Source organism: Oppia nitens, unplaced genomic scaffold, assembly GCF_028296485.1.
Source record: "Oppia nitens isolate AA-2021 unplaced genomic scaffold, nextdenovo-longstitch-racon4-pilon3 scaffold17_pilon_pilon_pilon, whole genome shotgun sequence".
NCBI lineage: Eukaryota > Metazoa > Arthropoda > Arachnida > Sarcoptiformes > Oppiidae > Oppia > Oppia nitens.
This window is the reverse complement of record NW_026533196.1, coordinates 1,763,371-1,778,590: the sequence shown is the minus strand read 5'-3', so window position 1 is coordinate 1,778,590 and position 15,220 is coordinate 1,763,371. Positions and strand designations below refer to the sequence as shown.

Sequence of the window (15,220 nt, the reverse complement as noted above, 5' to 3'; positions counted from 1 at the left end):
TTAGTTTAATTTTAGATATTAAAAATAAATACTTATTGAATAAAATATAATCTACCGGTGCTAAATTATAATTTTTTATTTATCTATTTCAGAAAATATTAAAGTAATTGAATTTTAAATCAGAATATATATATAATTTACATAATTTATAGCATTAAATATCACATTTTTACTCATTTTCTTCTGAAACTCGTTTCTTTAGCCTCTTTATACTCATTAAGTGGTACTCTAAGAACTGCAAACTTACTATTGATACCCGAAATGTTTTTAATCGATTCGATATAACAACCGATAATTTCGACCAATTTCTTGAGTTGTTTCGGTTGAATTTTGAATGCTTTCTGAAGTGTTTCCAATTCAATTGGTTTATAATTAAAAAGCATAAAACTCAAGATTATACCATAAATATGTAGTCTATCTTTCTCTTTGTTAATCAATGAATATTTAACTTTTTTGGGACCCATTGGTACTGTTGTTATATATCGTTCAAATAGAAAATCTTTAACGTCTGAATTAAGTGATGGCAATGGATCTGATTTCTTCCAATCGGGTACTTTCAGACTAACTAATGTTATAATAAGATCTATATAAATAGCCATTAATTTTCTATCGGAATTGTTTGAAGAAGACAACAAAAATTTGATAAATGTATTGTCAATCGCAGCAAACATTTCCTCTTCATATTGTTTCAGAATAAACCTTTCGTTTTCAATAATTATTTCATTCATATCATAGACTTCTTCGACAGAAATCGCGTCTCGTGTTTGTTGGGGAAGAATATCGATATTTCGTTTTGGTTTCACTTCATTAATACTTGTCTCAACTTCTTTGGTTTGTGTCTCAATGTGTTCGACATCTTCTTCGCCAAACTCGATGGCATACTTTCGTTTGCTGGCCAGTTGTCTTTGTGTCCGTCGGGAACCAAATTTCTCTTTCATTTCTTCTAATTGTTCTTTGAAAGTCATTGAGGCCTGTGAGGAGATCTGTGTCCGTTCATTGGACTCGACAACGGCTTTCATGCGATACATCGACACGGGATAAACTTCGAGAACATTACCTTTGCGGACACCGATGTAATATTCAGACGCTTTGGTTCCCGACTGCTGGCCAACAAAATTCATGTTTGTATTGACGTCCAAGACATGCAATTTAGACGCTTTGTTGTCATCGGCTTTAAGTTTATAATCGGCATCAGCCGGAACTCCCGTAGAGCCAAAATGAGCCAACACTTGCCGGTCAGTGTTGGCCATCATCTTAATGGTCACCAATTGACTCATTTATTATCGTTTATATCACACATTGATTGTAAACTGTAATCAAATTCAAAATTAATGTCAAATGTTTACAATAATTGAACGGTTAATGTATAGCACATGTTTGTCATGCAATACCATTGATGTCAACGCATGCGCTCACAGACTATGACAACACATGTAATGTTGGAATCAATGAGTGAATGCTTTATTGGAATCCAATTATAATATCAATTGGTTTTGACTTTTGATTGCATTCATTGATTGATTGATTGATTGTTTCGTTTGATTGACTCATTTGAATACTTAGTGACCAACACTTTGGCTGTTATTTCGGCGATTTGTGTCTCACATGTCAACTGACTGTCGCCACCAATATGTTGATCCAACCGACGGCCACAACCGGAGACATACTCAAGAATTTGCCGGTTTTTATACTGAGCTCATCATTGAATGACAGACAAACCATTTTTAAGAGTTTGATCCAATTGGTCAATGACAAGGACATCGAAGGTTTGCTAATTGATATTAAATTAACAGTTTTTATGCATTTTTTAGATACAGTTATTTAATAATAATTATTGCATTTATTATATCTTATCTTTACATCCATTTAAACGATTAAACAGAGACAACAATTCGCGGATTGTTTAAAGTGATAATTAAGACACATATTAGATATAATGACTTGAAATCAATAGCAATAGTCAACCAATTTGTGGCACATTTGTTGAAGAAATATCCGGCGATTGGCTCCAAAAATCTGGTGCTATGTCTTCACGGTTACTGTCAACCACTCAAACAATTGAATTCAACGAAATCTATATCAAGAGTTTATTTGTCAGCACTTAAGTTGAGTGCTTGTATTGATTGGAACCAATGCGGTGATGACAATGACGTGAAGTCGAAACTCATTGAATGTCAAGCGATTCTGTGTACTCTTGTGACAAATGTTGACTCGCAGAAGATTACCGATAAAGTGTACCAAAAGTTGAAGACATTTTGGAGCCGAACACCTATTGAAGAATACTTGAATTTATTGAGACAATTGTCTGTCAATAGTGCCAACACTGATCCATCCATTGCACTTCATTTGGCTATTCTCTGGGATTTTATTATCAAATATTTATCTGAATTAAAATCAAATGATTTGATTGCTAAACATAAGTCTATATTCAGTGAACTGTTTCTTAAGCAAATAATTGGAAGTAAAACAAAATTGTCCGATCAGTTGATTGCAAATGGATTTAGATATCAATTGAAACAAATAACTCACGAAGATTTTAGCAAATCGTTTTGGCCATCAATTCAAAAGGCTGTTCTTCGCAATGCAGAAGTTGTTTTGAATTTAGTTTCTGTTATTTTCAAAGGACTTTCACTTGATTTGAGTCCATACGCCATAGATATTGGAAAACTATTGGCCACACAATTGCATTCAAAAGATGATACTCTTCGTCTGGAAGCTATCTCTGCCACCAAATATTTGGCTCAACAATGCTCTAACTCATCGGCCATTGAAGGACTTCTCAAACATTACTTTGCAGTTCTTAATGGTAGTGAAGGAAAGCTTACTATTGCTGTCCAACGATTTGGTGTTGTGTCCGGTATTGGATCACTTAGTTATCATTCAGTCAGCGGTGAAGCTCAACATCTGAGCGAACTGGCGATGGAATCCTTTGTAACAGTTCTCAAACAAGAAGTACACGAACCGACAATCATTCACATGACAGCCCAACTTCAACTTTGGTGTCAACGATTAGTTACCGAAATACCAAAACTGTTTATCGATTGGTTTAAAGCATTGCAAACATTGAAGACATCGACTGCTAACGTCAAGAGTGCATACATTTTATGTCTTAGTTCTGCGTTTAAGCAAAACATGTCAGAACAGGGCAACGATGTGCTAACTATTCTTACAAATTCGGCTCAAAAGTCATTTACGTCAACCGTTTCCCAATTGCCGAACCTTACGGAAGGTTTGTATGCTATTTGTTTACTACAAAAACTGTTTACTTTTAACAAACAGTATGAAACAAAAGTGAAGACATTGTTTAATCAGATGTTTGAAACAAAAAAGTTTGTTTTTCTGACCGACAAATTCATAAACGTTGCGAACGAAGAATCGCTGCAGACTTTGATTTTATTTATTGATAGTCTTGTCTTTAATTACGAAACAAAACTTGACTCTAAAATGGATCCAATTAATAAAGCACTTCTGCTTTTGATGACACATCCAATTTCTTATTCGGTACGCAAACAAGCTCTGACCACTACCAAGAAGTTGGCCACCAATTCGATAAACGACAAGTTTATCATTGATCTACTCAAACAATATTATCAATTGTTCAAAGACTTGAAAGATGTTCAATCAGACAGTAAGCAACAAACCGGTGATGAGAACCAACAGAACTCTGATGTGACAAAACAGCCGACTGTTTCAGCACTTATTGAATGTCATAATTCATTACTCACTTACTATAGCGATGATCACAATCTAAAACAAATACTTTTAGTTGCTTTATATTCTTCACATATAAATCCAATTTTTAAGACAAATTCAAATCTTTGGTGCAATTTATTACATAAGAGAATTGATGCAAAATCTGTGGACAAATATTTTAAAGAAAATACAGACACTATTGTTCATACAGTTCTTCGAGAGATTGATGACAATTGTGTTAAGAGTAACGCTATTTCAGCGTTGGTACGCATAGCTCCCCATCAATTTATACCGATATTTCTGGAAAAAGCGGTCAACACATTGTCATTACCCGACTTTAAGATAATCACTCAAATGGATTATGAAATATATTTGACACCCGAAGGTGAACTTTATGACAAGTCAATGGTAGACACAATGCAAAATGATTTTCAGAATAATAAAAATGTCAAACGAGAGTCTAAATTATATTCATATAAAGACCAAATGGAAGAAATAGAGCTAAGAAAGGAATTGGAGGCGAAAAAGAAAGCTCAGGGAGACATCAAAGGACCACAACTGTCCAAAAAACAACTAGAAATGAAAGAACAACAGCTTGAAAAAGAGGCACAAATTAGGGCCAAAATTCAATCAAATTTCAATGAATTCAATACAGCTATTGATTTGATCGATACTATTGCCAACAGTAATCCAAAAGACTTATCAATTTATATAAATGATGTATTGTTTGCATTGATTAACTTATTTGCGTCACCTCTTTGTACACAAATTGCCACAAAACTGTTTACTGATTTACGAAAAGCACTATTCAATCAAAAAGATTACGATCTTAAGAAATTTGGTGACTCGTTAGCTTTCATTACATTAAGACAATTGAAGCCATTGTGTCCAATTGATGACAACTGGATGGCCGGAGTACTCGATGAACGCGTTGACAATCTGATGACACAATTATATAAGCGCACCTGTCGTCCAACCGGTCGAGACTATGACGAAAAGACAGCACAATTGGCTATTAAGTTACGATTAACTGCACCCGCCTTTGCATATAGTTTTCCATTAATTCAATCACTTCTATTAAGTCCCGATACTTCTGAAGAGTTACTGCTTCATTGTCTTCAGATAGTATCAGAACACTCGCAGATGAGATTCACTTTCCATTTGGATGACGACGAGATGGAGATCTTGAAGGATCCCCGATATTTGCCCATTAAGTACATGTTTTTAACTATACTTAAAGTGATAGCTAAAAGTCCTATTCATATCGAGCAAAATGCTTCCAAAGTGCTCACTGACATTGCAATGGCTGCAAGTGGAGGAAAGGGATGCGCGAAAGCGTCATTTGATGAGGTGATGACACTACTGGAAGCGCTGAAAAGCAGCAGTGAAGTTGTCCGCAGTTCAGCACTTTCAGCTCTTGAAGTTCTTACAGATAATGTTTTAGTTAATATTAATGATGAAAAGCAGAGATTCATTTTAATGCACCGTATATTTGTGGCACAGTTTGATCCCAATGAAAGTTGTTCAACAAGTGCTCAAAAACTATTTGGTGACTGTTGTTTGAGAACAAGAGTCTCACTTAGCGATGCCTTAATTGATGATATTGTTAGTGGAAACTCTGTTATTAGACATTCAGTTGCCGGAGCTATGGAAGCATTGTTGTCTGAATTTCCCGAAGAGTCGTTAAAAGTGATTAAAAATTTAATAAATCTTTACAAAGAAAAAGCAAAAGTGTTGCCACCGTTAGTGGACAGCTTTGGAAGAACACTGGCCAACAGTCAAGTAGATATATATGAGCCGCGATTAGGTGTGGCTCTATTGTTAACACAAATTGCGCCATTGATTCCTAACGAAGCTATTAAAGAAATCGCTCATTTCTTTATTCCCGAAGCACTCGGAGATCGCAATGAGAGCGTTCAAACTCAGATGTTAGAGGCTGGCTGTGCTCTGGTCAACCTTCACGGCAAAGATAATATTACTTTATTGCTTAATGTCTTCGAGAAGTTTTTAGATGAAGCGGCCAATACTTCTGACAATGACGTTGTCAGACGTAGTGTTGTAGTCTTAATGGGAACACTTGCCCGACATATAGATAAAGACAATCCAAAAGTTAAGCCAATTGTAGCCAAACTAATTGAAGCACTTTCGACGCCCTCTCAGATGGTTCAGGAGGCAGTTGCCAACTGTTTGCCGTATTTGATCCCAGCGTTCAAAGAAGAAGCACCTTCTTTATTGCAAAAATTACTTCAATTACTTCTAGAATCTGAAAGTTATGGCGAACGTAAAGGCGCTGCTTATGGTATCGCAGGTATTATCAAAGGGTTGGGTATTTTGTCGTTAAAACAGTTGGGAATTATGGATACACTAACCGAAGCCATACAGGATAAGAAAAACCCTAACCATAGAGAGGGAGCATTGTTTGCATTTGAGATGTTATGTTCAATGTTGGGTCGACTCTTTGAGCCCTATATCGTACACATATTGCCACATCTACTTCTTTGTTTTGGTGACACCAGTACTCGTGTCAGACAAGCAACAGACGATACATCTAAACAAGTGATGTCTAAGTTGAGTGCACACGGAGTTAAACTTGTGTTGCCATCACTTTTGAATGCACTGGAAGAGGACTCGTGGCGAACAAAAGCCGGTTCTATTGAACTGTTGGGTGCAATGGCTTTTTGTGCGCCCAAACAATTATCATCGTGTTTGCCATCGATTGTACCAAAATTAATGATTGTTATATCTGATTCACATCCAAAAGTTCAGAATACAGCTGCTCAAGCACTTAAACAAATTGGTTCAGTTATCAGAAATCCAGAAATTCAGGCCATTGTTCCGGTTCTATTGGAAGCACTTCAAGATCCGGCAAACAAGACATCCAAGTGTTTGAATACTATGCTTAACACAAAATTTGTTCACTTTATAGACGCGCCTTCACTCGCTCTTATTATGCCAGTTGTCGAGCGAGCATTTCAGGGTCGGTCAACAGAGACCCGTAAAATGGCCGCTCAGATTATCGGCAATATGTATGCATTGACCGATCAAAAAGATTTATCACCTTATTTGCCATCAATCATACCTGGACTCAAACAATCACTTCTAGATCCAGTCCCAGAAGTTAGAGGTGTTACTGCACGAGCACTGGGAGCTATGGTTAAGGGCATGGGTGAAGATATCTTTGATGATTTGATGCCATGGCTAATGTCTACATTAACATCCGAGACGAGTTCAGTTGATAGATCCGGTGCCGCTCAAGGATTAAGTGAAGTAATGGGTGGTCTGGGACTCGAAAGACTTGAAAAGTTTATACCGGAAATTATTGAAACATCTGAACGAATTGATATCGCACCGCATGTTAAGGACGGGTATATTATGCTATTTATATACTTACCAATGGTTTTCACTCAAGACTTTACAATATATATCGGACGCATAATCAATCCGGTACTCAAAGCTTTGGCAGATGAAAATGAATTTGTTAGAGAAACAGCTCTTAGAGCGGGTCAACGTATAGTCAACATGTATGCCGAAACTGCCATTCAATTATTACTGCCCGAACTCGAGGCCGGGCTTTTCGATGAAAATTGGAGAATCCGATTCAGTTCTGTCCAGTTATTGGGTGATCTCTTGTTTAAGATCTCTGGTGTCACGGGAAAGATGACTACTGAAACAGCCGATGAAGACGATAACTTTGGTACTGAACAATCACATCGTGCTATTATGTATGCATTGGGAGGAAATCGACGAAATAGAGTACTTTCTGGTTTATATATGGGCCGATCGGATGTCTCACTACAGGTACGTCAGGCGGCTCTACACGTATGGAAAGTTGTGGTTACAAACACTCCGCGAACACTTAAGGAAATACTTCCGACTTTATTCTCTCTTTTATTGGGATGTTTGGCCTCCAATAGCACTGATAAGCAAACAGTGGCCGGACGTACTCTCGGAGACTTAGTTCGCAAATTAGGAGAACGTATTCTTCCTGAAATTATTCCCATTTTAGAACAGGGACTCGAATCAGATCGATCTGATCAAAGACAGGGCGTTTGTATTGGTCTGAGCGAAATCATGGCCTCCACTTCTAAAGAAATGGTTCAGGCATTTGTCGACTCATTGGTACCAACAGTTAAGAAAGCACTCTGTGATCCCTTACCCGAAGTACGACAGGCGGCTGCCAAAACATTTGATAGTTTACATTCTGCGGTTGGGGTTAGAGCTCTGGAAGAAATATTGCCTGCACTTCTTCACCAATTGGGTGATCCAGAAAAAGGAGAGTTTATTTTAGATGGTTTACGACAAGTGATGGCTATTAAGAGTAGAGTTGTTTTGCCTTATTTAGTGCCTCAAGTAAGACAATATACATAATTTTAACAATTAATGTCAATACTTAACTTATTTATTTAATCAAAACAGTTAACCGTTGCGCCCGTCAACACACGTGCTCTGTCATTCCTGTCCACTGTTGCCGGCGATTCACTATCGAAACATTTACCGAAAATACTTCCGGCACTTCTATTAGCCTTAAGTAATGCGATCGACACACCAAACGAGAAACAGGTTTGTAATTTAAATTAACAGAATTAATGTTTATTTGATTAAATTTATCAATAAATACATTTTTACAGGAATTTGATTACTGCCAATCAGTAATACTATCGGTTAACGATGAATTGGGTGCCCGAACTATTGTTGACCACCTCTTGGAATCGGCACGTAATGAGTCGTCAACCATAAGACGATCATCAGTACTGTTACTATACGCTTACTGTAGTTCACCGAAAGCCAACATATCGGCCAATACTTCACAATTGATTCGCGGATTGATTTTGTTATTTACCGATTCAAACGAACAGGTATTAAATCAAAGTTGGGAGGCATTGAATGCTATTACAAAAGCTCTGGAGAGTAAAGAACAGATGGAATACGTCCAAGAAGTTAGACAAGCTGTCCGACATGCAGTCAGTGGTCTTAAAAATGCTAATAACGGAACCAATCAATTACTGTTACCGGGATTTTGTTTAGCTAAAGGAATAGCACCGATACTACCGATATTTAGAGAAGCAATACTTAATGGTAATCCCGAACAAAAAGAACAGGCGGCCAATGGATTGAGTGAAGTAATTGAACTGACCAGTGCTGAAGCATTAAAGCCATCGGTGGTCAATATTGCCGGTCCTTTAATTCGTATTTTGGGCGATCGTTTCACTTGGAATGTAAAAGTGGCTGTTTTGAACACATTGTCTCTTTTGTTAAGTAAAGTCGGTGTTCTTTTGCGACCATTTATACCACAATTGCAGCAAACTTTTCTCAAAGCACTTAGCGATGGTCACCGAAGTGTGCGCTTAAAAGCTGCCAACGCGTTGAGTCAATTAATTATTGTTCACAACAGATGCGATCCTGTGTTCACTGAATTACATAATGTGATTAAAAGCAGTGGCAGTAGTGATGACTGGGCTATGAAAGATACGACACTTCATGCTTTGAGACTCTGTATTACACCAGCCGGCGATAAAATGTCTGATACAGTGCGCCGACAGTTAACCGCAACCATTATATCACAATTAGGATTACCAGATGATTCGTGTCGCTCGACTGCTGCCTCTTGTTTGGGAGTGTTGTGTGCGTGGCTACCAAACGATGAGCTTAACTCCATAGCCAAAGAGCACTTACTCGACGACGATATGACTGTTGACTGGACTTTACGTCACGGAAGGTCTGTAGCCCTGAGGATAGCATTGAAAGAAGCGTTCAATCGATTGGTGAAAGACGAATGGATCGATAGGATATCTAAAACACTTCTTGCGTTTATGACATCAGACAGAGTTCCCATAGTTATCAATGGCATCAAAGGTTCGGCGTATCTCATCAAAGAATATTTAGCCAAATCGGAAGTTCCGCCGCAAACTATTGTCACAGCATTTGCGAGAGTTAGTTAACTTGACTTTTATTATTCAAAAAACATAAATTTCATTCATTTGATTATTAAACTCTTGATATAATTACCGGTAACGAGTGTACCCGTAATGATAGGGTTTATTATCATTGCAATAATATACTGTAATTATATATTTTTAATGTAAATTTAATAATCAAAATAAAGGGTATGAATCACAGCAGTAATGAAGTGAAGCAAACTGTGGCCTCTTCGACAATATTTATTGCCAAATGTTCGACGCCATCGTCAATACCGGTCATACTTTTCAAATCATTGATTCCACTTCTGGTCAACGGAACAAAAGAGAAGAACACGATTGTTAGGGCCAACTCAGAGCACGCATTGGTGGCATTTCTTCGGTTAAGATCAGGCGATGAAGTGCTTCAGTCATGTATGGCTGCACTCGATTCCGGTGCCGTTGAGTCGCTTCAGGACTGTATCAATAAGACATTGAAGAAAGTGGCGCAACAACAGCACGAACCTAAAGAAGAAGAATTTGACGACACTTTGCTTACATAAAGTGATAATTTTTATATTAATATTAAAAAACAATTGACAAATAATTTAAATTTTTTTAAAAATAACGTTTTTCTTGTTATTTTCATTTAAAATGATTGAAAAAATTATAAAATTTGATATATATATAAATTTAAAATAAACTAATATTACGGTAATTATTATAATATTAATGTAAATTTAATTTCAAGCAATCAATCACTGCCTCGAAAATGATGTTCCTCTTGAAAAGCTATACGTCGACTGAAAGAAATAGTCGGGAATCAAGCCTTCGGGCGCTAAATCTTTATGGTTAACATTGCGACGAATTTTCTTCATAAACTCTTCGCAAAACATCTGAAGTTTGACTAAAGACTGTCTTTTAGTGCCTTTCGGTGAAATAGTTTCGATACGTTTGAGATAATCACTGACAATGAAGTTCAATAATTTGATAAATTGTTTGCCATAAAAGCGATACATTTTGTGAGCTGTAATTGAAAGAAACGATTCCAAAACGGCAGCCGTGATGGCAGGTCTGGGCTCGAGATTTAGGAGGCGCGACACCCAAATCCACGCGTGCTTCAGATCGTGCGGATGATTAGTTTGAATGTTGCACTGAATAACAGCCGAATAGAGTTTAACGAGTGATCGCATTCTGTTGATGAATGTCTCTTCAGATTCTGGTATTCCATCTTTAGCTACAGTAAAACCGCAAGCTATCAGATAATTGGTCTCATTTTCTGCTGAATCGCGTTTCGGATAATAAGGCACTAAATACGGACACCTGTCCTGCATATGAGCTAAAAATATTTGACCGAATATCGGAAAACGTGACCACAAAAGTACAATAATAGGAGCCATCGTTAGGGAAATATCTTTCTGTTTAGTGCTAACACTCTAGAAAAATGAACAATACTTTAAAGTCTTAAACAAATAACTTCAATTCAATTGATTCAAGCGAATAGACTTACAATAAACATCTTTGTGGTCAAACTGATGCAAAAATTAAGTGAACCATCTTTTTGTGAACAACTAATCTGTTTACCGCCGTATTCGACGGATTTCTCGTTGAATAATATTGTCAAACGATTCAATTTGTCGCGAATGTGATCAACCGATTCACACGATATCGTATTGATTGTCGTCTTCACAAACAATGTCAACTCATTCTTCTTTTGTTTAAATCTCGGATCGTTTGTAAAGGTCTGAAATGATGTCTCAAAATCGTTAAATTGTTTCTGAAGAGTCAAATAATGTTTGAATGCTTTGATATCAACAAACTCTGACATTGTGTCTGTCTTTGACTCACTGGACGTTTCATTTGTTTTGATTACTGACTCAGCAGACACTTCGGCAATTGGTTTCACTTGATTTACTTTTTGTTGATTAATATTTTGCTTCAATATCTCGATGTCTGACACTATCTTTTTCTGAATCCTAATAACATTTGACTTTAAATTCTGTGCGTTTTCAAAGTCCGATTCACTTAACACTGGTTTTGTCATCAATTTGTCGATTGTCTGAAGCAAACCATTCATCGAATTAAACTCTTGTTTTGGTAAATGAAAGTATTGATCATTTTTTATGACATTATTTAAATTATTACAAAATTGTTCAACACTTGTAATTGCAGACAACATATCACTCCTTATTATTGCCAATTGTTTTCGTCTCACTTCTGTTTGCTTTCGTAACTGTTCTTCAATAAGCATTTGTTGTTTACTTTCGATTTCTTTTAGTTTAGAGGAAGCGGTCACTGAATTGCCTTCAAAACTCATCTGTTTGTTGGAAATACTGTCTTTCAATGCCTTGTAGTCGTCGGCAAACGAATTAATACGTTTGATGGCATCCAACGTATACTTCTGTCTAATTAGTTTCAACTCTTCATCGAATTCTTCTTTATGTTTATTGAACTCAGTATTTAAATTATTAATCTTTTTATTCAACTCTTGAGAAACCAATTCTTGTCGTTGTTTTTCATAATTAATTAGATCTAATTCGGTGATTGATTCGTTCAATTTGTTACTCGAGTTCTTATTAATGAATACTTCATTTTTGTTATTAATATTATCGTCATTTAAGTTGCAATTAAATCCATTTGTCGGTTCGTTAGTCGGACTGGAGATCACCCGATATTTGGCGCGACTCTTCGGTTTCGTGTTTTCGGATGCAATGGTCGACACTTTAGGACTTATGGTAATAGCAGATGTCTTCAGTTTGACTTCACTGATAATATCCTGAATAGAATGGTTTGAAACTTATGGTCAAAACAAATGAAAAATTAGATAAAAATAAGCAAAAGACTGATCACTTGTGTCCGTCGCTCTTCCTTCCAGTTTCGGTCATAACTGAGCCGTCCTTTTGACGAGTTCTTCAGCGCTGCCAATACATCATTTGATTCATCGATGGTGTGGTTCATGTCTGTTGTGATGACCACTAGTTTTGTCGGCAATCAGTGATAAATACTTTAAGACATCATTTGATTTGAAGAGTAAATAACCGGTCTTTACATTCAATGTATGTTTTGATTGATTGAATGCATGCGCTGTCGTTGCAGTCAATCATTGAATCCAATGCTGTCATCACTTATATTAATATCCAAATCATTGGTCCAAAAGTTATCTTATAATTTGTGTTACATTTTAATTAAAACAACAATTTTTATTAATTAATTAATATTCGAGTGATTTAATAAAATAAATAAATAAATTTATATATATATAGTATATATTAATTTAATATATGATAATGTGTTTTATGTTTCATAGACTATATGTTAATAATAATAATAATAATTTTATTTAGCTTAAATGCAATGTTATACATAACAAGTTGTATACAATATTACAAAAAGTCATTAATATATTTAATAAAATTACAGTATTTTTCTTCATTTCTTATATACAATGGTAATGAATTAAATAGGTTTATACAATAATTAATATAATTTTTATCAAATAAATCAATCCTTTTAAATGTTTTTTTAATAAATAAACCATTTCTAGATGTTTTATAAAATTCAAACAAATAAAACCAATTATTAGGTACAGTATTATTACATGTTTTTATTTTGAAAATAAGTTTCAACGCTTTTAATTTTCTTCTTTTTTCTAATGTAATTAAATTCAAATATTTTAATCTATTAATATAACTTATGTCTAATTTTCCTAAATTGTTACAAATATATTTTGTTATAACTTTTTGGATTTTTTCAATTTTATGTGATTGAGTTAAAGTAGGAGTAAAGCATGAATTTGAATAGTTTAAAATCGGTAAAACATAGGTTTTATACAATTGCAAAAATATTTTACTGTCAATATTTTTACATAAAAATTTTAAAAAATTAAATTTAGAAATAGCTTTACTATAGATTTCATTACAATGTATATTAAATGACATTTTATTATCATAAGTCAATCCTAAATGTTTATGTTGATTGACTGATTCAATAATTGTATTATTTATTTTATATTTTGATAAATCTACAGATTTTAATGTAACTCTTAAATGTTTTGTTTTATTTTCATTTAATTTTAAACCTTTAATATTACAATAATTTTGAAAATTATTTATATTTGTTTGTAAGTTAATAATATCATTGTATGATTTAACTGCCACTAACATTACTATATCATCAGCCCATTGAAAAAATTGACAATTTAAATAATTTACTAAATCTGATACATAAATATTATATAAAAGAGGGGAATAGACAGCTCCCTGAGCTACCCCGCTATAGACAGGTTCACATTTAGATGACATATTATCTAATTGTATGAATTGTTTGCGATTAATTAAACTATCTGTTATTAAGTTTATGTAATTAGTTGGAAAATTTAGCTCATATAGCATTTTAATTAGTTTACTATGAGGTACAACATCAAAACAATTACTTAAATCCATAAATATTAAATCAATACATAATATATTTTTATCGTTTAAGTGATTATATATAATATTCTGAATATCAATATGTTGGTTGTCAATACCAATATGTTTTTTATAACCGTATTGTTGTTTGGGAATAATATTATTTAATGCAATATAAGGTAAAATTTTATTTAAAATAATGGTATCAAATAGTCTTAATAAATTTGATTGTATTGAAACTCCTCTGTATGAATCAAAGTTGTGCTTATTTTTATTTTTTTTTAAAATAGGGCTGACTTTTACTAATAGCATTTTATCGGGAAATTTACTAAAACTTATGATTTTATTATACAAAAAATATAACAACTGTGTTGAACCGTTTAAACAAGAATTTATAATTTTATTGCTTAGAAAAGTAATTCCCTGAGATTTATTAAATTTGAAACTCTTGTATGCATTTAATATATCATTCATAGAGACAGAAATATCAGGAAAATTGTCATTAATTTGTAATTCACTTAAACTAATGTTTTCTTTTGTTTTTCTATAATTAGATAAAAAATAATTTCTAAAATTATCTAATATTTCTTTATTTTCGGTAATAATTTTATTATTTTGTTTAAAAACTAGATTATTATCAGATTTTACTAATCTTTTAATATGTTTATAAAATTTGTATAAATTTGGAGATTTAGTTATGATTTTTGATATTTTATCACTTTCAAATTTTTCGATACTAGTTTTAATCTTATTACTTATTTCGGTATAAATATTTATAAAATTTGAATCGTTTTTAAACTTTTTTGTTAATTTTCTCTTTTTAAAAATTAGTTTAATTATATGTTTTGGATATTTTATGTTTGTTTTGAAAATTTTTGTCTTATAAGGTATAAATTTATTAAATATTTCATTATATTTGGTTTCTATTTTGTCATAAATAGCATTAATATTATTACAAAATCTACAAATGCTATCCCAATTAATATTAGATAAATTTTCATTTAATATTTTTAAAGTCTTTTCATTCAAATTGTATACATGTTTTTTAGTAACTATTGTTTTTATTTTGATTGGTATTTCAATTTCGAAATAAACCGCTTTATGATCACATTTAAGTGATATATTTTCTGTAACTTTTATAGTTTTGATTTTATGATTTACAAAAACTAAATCTAATAATGAGTTGCTTGTATTATATGTAATATTATTAGTTAATTGAATAAA

The 15,220-nt window shown here is 33.7% G+C and overlaps 3 protein-coding genes across 3 annotated transcripts; 1 reads left to right on the top strand and 2 right to left on the bottom strand.

Annotated features, from left to right (window-relative positions):
- Nucleotides 1–114: 114 nt before the first annotated feature.
- LOC128965597 (uncharacterized) lies at nt 115–1,289 on the bottom strand. The gene has a single exon (XM_054312310.1). The coding sequence runs from the start codon at nt 1,275–1,277 to the stop codon at nt 174–176; it is 1,104 nt and encodes a 367-aa protein (XP_054168285.1). The 5' UTR covers nt 1,278–1,289; the 3' UTR covers nt 115–173.
- An 11-nt stretch (nt 1,290–1,300) lies between these two features.
- Nucleotides 1,301–10,297, top strand: LOC128965594 (eIF-2-alpha kinase activator GCN1-like). The gene is made up of 5 exons (XM_054312308.1): nt 1,301–1,766; nt 1,883–8,043; nt 8,110–8,253; nt 8,322–9,623; nt 9,797–10,297. The coding sequence occupies exons 1-5, from the start codon at nt 1,631–1,633 to the stop codon at nt 10,148–10,150; spliced, it is 8,097 nt and encodes a 2,698-aa protein (XP_054168283.1). The 5' UTR covers nt 1,301–1,630; the 3' UTR covers nt 10,151–10,297.
- Nucleotides 10,298–10,345: 48 nt separating this feature from the next.
- On the bottom strand, nt 10,346–12,743 carry LOC128965553 (mRNA export factor GLE1-like). Its single transcript, XM_054312258.1, has 3 exons — nt 12,438–12,743; nt 11,098–12,363; nt 10,346–11,023 (listed from the first exon to the last, which is right to left on the bottom strand). The coding sequence occupies exons 1-3, from the start codon at nt 12,543–12,545 to the stop codon at nt 10,346–10,348; spliced, it is 2,052 nt and encodes a 683-aa protein (XP_054168233.1). The 5' UTR covers nt 12,546–12,743.
- Nucleotides 12,744–15,220: the final 2,477 nt, after the last annotated feature.

Excerpts from the sequence above, each read along its gene's own strand:
- LOC128965597 (XM_054312310.1), bottom strand. The coding sequence starts at position 1,277 with ATGAGTCAATTGGTGACCATTAAGATGATGGCCAACACTGACCGGCAA.
- LOC128965594 (XM_054312308.1), top strand. The coding sequence starts at position 1,631 with ATGTTGATCCAACCGACGGCCACAACCGGAGACATACTCAAGAATTTG. Across the intron at positions 1,767-1,882 it reads CAATGACAAGGACATCGAAG|AGACAACAATTCGCGGATTG; the intron begins GTTTGCTAATTG and ends ACGATTAAACAG. Across the intron at positions 8,044-8,109 it reads TGCCTTATTTAGTGCCTCAA|TTAACCGTTGCGCCCGTCAA; the intron begins GTAAGACAATAT and ends TAATCAAAACAG.
- LOC128965553 (XM_054312258.1), bottom strand. The coding sequence starts at position 12,545 with ATGAACCACACCATCGATGAATCAAATGATGTATTGGCAGCGCTGAAG. Across the intron at positions 12,364-12,437 it reads AGGAAGAGCGACGGACACAA|GATATTATCAGTGAAGTCAA; the intron begins GTGATCAGTCTT and ends CATTCTATTCAG. Across the intron at positions 11,024-11,097 it reads TGACCACAAAGATGTTTATT|AGTGTTAGCACTAAACAGAA; the intron begins GTAAGTCTATTC and ends TCATTTTTCTAG.